The sequence below is a fragment of the Narcine bancroftii genome, chromosome 5 (genome assembly GCF_036971445.1).
Source record: "Narcine bancroftii isolate sNarBan1 chromosome 5, sNarBan1.hap1, whole genome shotgun sequence".
In the NCBI taxonomy this organism is placed as follows: domain Eukaryota; kingdom Metazoa; phylum Chordata; class Chondrichthyes; order Torpediniformes; family Narcinidae; genus Narcine; species Narcine bancroftii.
Genome location: NC_091473.1, coordinates 195,386,226 through 195,389,942, shown reverse-complemented (window position 1 = coordinate 195,389,942; position 3,717 = coordinate 195,386,226). Strand labels below are relative to the sequence as shown.

Here is a 3,717-nt window from a genome sequence, read left to right as displayed (position 1 = left end):
TCGCATGTGCCGCGTGCATATAATGACAAATAGAAAATGCACACAAATAAGCCCAGCCGATGTCCCACCCCCGAGAGCAATATACCCCACCGTGATTGGTAGGTTCGTTCAGCTCCGCACACAACACTGAAAAGTGCCAATCATATCAAACTCGCGGGCCGCACTAACATTAAACTTTCATATTAAGGCGGGGCCACAAACTATCGTCCCGAGGGCTGCAGTTGGCCCGCGGGCCGCAAGCTTGAGACCCCTGCTCCACATCGTCCCATCATACATCCTGGGGTCAGAAACAGAGTGAAGCTCCCTCCACACCGTCCCATCACACACTCCTGGGGTCAGACACAGAGTGAAGCTCCCTCTACATCACACAAGCACAGGGCAAGGATATTACAAAAAATATGTAACTACACTGTCAAGATGTCAGCCAACAAGATTGATGGGGTCAAACTGTTGAGGGCCCATTCAACACAGGTGCTGTAATGGTGAGCATCTAGAAGGGGCACCATCATCAACAACTACCTGCCCTGGAAAGTATGCTCAGTATCATTTAGGGTTGATTCTTGTTCTTTTAATCCCTTAAAAGAAGAATCCATATCTGCTCCAGATTCAATTCAATGCCGTGTAATAATACCGAAATGCAATATTCCACTAAATTACTTTTAGTCTGCCATAAGGCCGACAAAGTTCGCCATCAGCAGAAATTGCCCGGCGCCCCTTACAGTCAGAGAAAGAGAAGCAAAAGGGAGTCGCTGCAGAATTACTGAGTGTCTGCGGATCGTCTCCAGCACTTCTGCTCCCTCTCATTCACTTCACACCCATCGGCAACTCGAGCTCCAGATCCAAACCTCCGAAACGATGTGGAGACCTTCTTGCCCTCGGCACCCTCTTTAATTGCGGTTCTGATACTTGTTTCCCATGGGCCAGTCTCCAGCGGACCACAGCCTGGTGTGGTTCCCTCACCTGCAAAGTCGCCAGCAGCCCACTGGCTGTGTGTGGCCTTCAGCTGCTGAGCCCCTCACTGGTCCGCCACCGTCCTTTGGGTTGTTTCCTCTGTTTCCCCTTGTTAATGGGTGGGGTGGGGGAGGTGTTCTCCCCATTTCTGATGCCTTGCACAACCACCTTTTCATCCGAGGAAGCCCCAGTTATCCTTAGTAAAGTTACGAGGACACTAAAACTGTACACAATATTCCAGGTGCAGTCATAGACTTGTATAGTGAGTAAACAACTCCGAATTAGAATTTATTGTCATGGACATGTCACAAAACGTCTTGTTTGTGGCAGCGTTACAGTGCAAACATTTATATAAATCATCATACAAAGTGAGGCCGTGTCTTTTTTCACTGATCATCCAGGAATCTGATGATGGAGGGGAAGATGCTCGTCTTCAGGCTCCTGTACCTTTTCCCGATGATAGCAGAGTGAAGAGGGCCTGGCTTGGGTGGTGGGGGTCCTTGAGGATAGAGGCTGTTTTTTTAAGACACTGCCTCATGTTGATGTCCTCAATGGAGTGAACTTTGGGGCCTTTCATGTCACGGGTTGAGTTCACAAACCTCTGGACTTTATTCTTGTCTTGAGAGTTGGTGCCTCCATACCAGGCAGTGATGCAACCAACCAGAATGCTCTGCACTGTCCACCTGTAGCAGTTTTCAAGAGTCTTCGGTGACATGCAGCATCTCCTTAAACACCTCCCAAAGTATGGCCGCTGACAAGCCTCCTCTGTAGAGGCTCCAGGACAGATCCTTGGAGATGTTGACACCCAGGATTTTGAAGACTGCATGAGGACTGGTTCATGTTCTCCTGCTTTGTCCATGCCGACCAAAATATCCACCTGATGTGCTCCCAGTATCTGACCCCTCTCCATTGTACCTGTCCAAGAGTCATAATGGTACTTACCTCTCACTTCCTTTGGCACATTGTTCCATCTACCCCCTTCTCACAGCACCTGGCCTGAATACGCCTGAGGTTGTCTGATCTTGGAAGCTAAGCAGGCTCAGGACTTGGAGGGGAGACTGGCCAGGAACACCAGGTGCTGTAGGTTTCTGTGAGGGGCGCTGGACAAAATAGAGACTCTCTGTCTGCCTTATGGTAAACAAAAGTTAAAGAATTTCATATAATGTTACATTCTAAATGTAGTATTACATGACAATAATGGAACCTTTGCCTTTAACCTTTCTCCTTTTGACTCAGCCAACTCCTTGAAAGGTCTGTGTAAATGTCTGTGTACCAATGCATCCCTTGGAGCTGTGTCCATGGTGTCGGACTGAGTTGTTGTGCTGTATAAGATTTGGGCTGTGCAGAATGCAAAGATCCTGGATTTGCCCACAGTGTAAGGAAGGGAAAAGCAGTAACTAAGTGAAACACGAAGGTCTGCAAACTCCGTGAGATGCTGGAGGAACTCAGCTGGTAAAGATAGAGGAGGTCAGATATTTTGCTGACATTTCGGGCCTGAGCCATTCCTTGAGGAATAAGCAAAGAACAGGAAATCTTAGAGAAGAGACAGTGCTGGGTAGGGGAGGGGTCATGACCAACAAAAGGGGAGAGGTGAGAAATGATTTTGTCTGTGTGAAAGGAGACAGAGAAAAAAGGGAGAGAAAGGGCTGGGGAAAGTCAACAGGGGAAAAAGAAGGGCAGGGGGCAGGTTAAACGAAAGCCAGAGAAGTCCATGTAATCCCATCTGGTCGGTCGGAGGGTGCCCCGACAAAAGGTGATCCTCCAATTAGCGGGTGGTCTCAGTCTGGCAGTGATCGAAACCACTGACATACACGCCAGCCAGGGAATAGGACGGGGAATTGAAATGGGTGGATTGACACTATAGCAGCGGGCAGAGCCGAGGTGCTCGACAAAGCGATCTCCCAGTCTGCGGCCAATCTCTCCGACGTAAAGGGGACCACAGAGGCAGCAGCGGATGCAGTAGACGACCCCTGCAGATTCACAAGTGAAGTGTTGCTTCACTTGGAAGGGCTGAAGTCACTAGTTTGACAAGTTGACATTCATTTTGCATGCTTTCAGGATTCTACACCAAATGTTTAATGTGTATTTTTAAAAAAAGCCAAAACCGTCTTCTTATTTTGCATTAGCACATGAGTAAATGACAGGAGTTGACAAATGCACAGAGATCAGAAAACCCCTCACACCAACACCCTGACTCTCACTAAATAACTTACCACAACTTCCAACCTGGCACCGATGACGTCACCGTCCCTCCATTCCCGCGCACTGCGCATGTCAACAAAACAGGCCCGCCCCACTGAAAGTCGATTGGTCCACTTGAGTTGCCCGCCGACGCTACGGGAGGGTTGATTGGTTGCTTGGCATCCGGCCGCCATGCGTGTTAGGGGCAAGTGGTTCGTCTTGTTTTTAATCAGGATGGATCGAACGCAGAAGGTCCAGGCTTGAAAAATAAATCCGTTGTGAGGTAAGTTTTTGGTGGTTGCCAATCCTCCGTGATGGTTTGGTTGGGTTGGTAATGGAGGAAGATTTCGTCTGCGCCCCTCATAGAGATGGCGTCCAGTATCACGTGATGGACGTCGCCAGGAGCCAAGCAGAGTTCTCCTGAGGGGGAAAATAAACCCCGCCCATAACAGGCGAACCGCATGTCCTCGAGCCAAGCCCCACCTGCTTCGGCCCTGCTGGAAATCCGATTGTTGGATTGGCTAACGCGACGTCAAATCGGGAGCCTGGGTGCAACCTGATTGGCGGATGTCGCTTTTGGTAAGA

At 49.3% G+C, this 3,717-nt stretch overlaps 1 protein-coding gene across 3 annotated transcripts in view; it reads right to left on the bottom strand.

The window, feature by feature from the left end:
* The window catches only part of LOC138764522 (cyclic AMP-responsive element-binding protein 3-like protein 4), an 18,662-nt gene extending 15,308 nt beyond the window's left edge, over positions 1 to 3,354 (bottom strand). Inside the window, exon 1 of one of the 3 annotated variants that reach the window (XM_069940581.1) lies at positions 3,165 to 3,354. In XM_069940581.1, coding sequence (XP_069796682.1) covers positions 3,165 to 3,326 — 162 coding nt within the window. In that variant the 5' untranslated portion in view covers positions 3,327 to 3,354. The remainder of the gene's footprint in view (positions 1 to 3,164) is intronic. The other 2 variants (XM_069940582.1, XM_069940583.1) reach the window with 2 other exon arrangements.
* Positions 3,355 to 3,717: the final 363 nt, after the last annotated feature.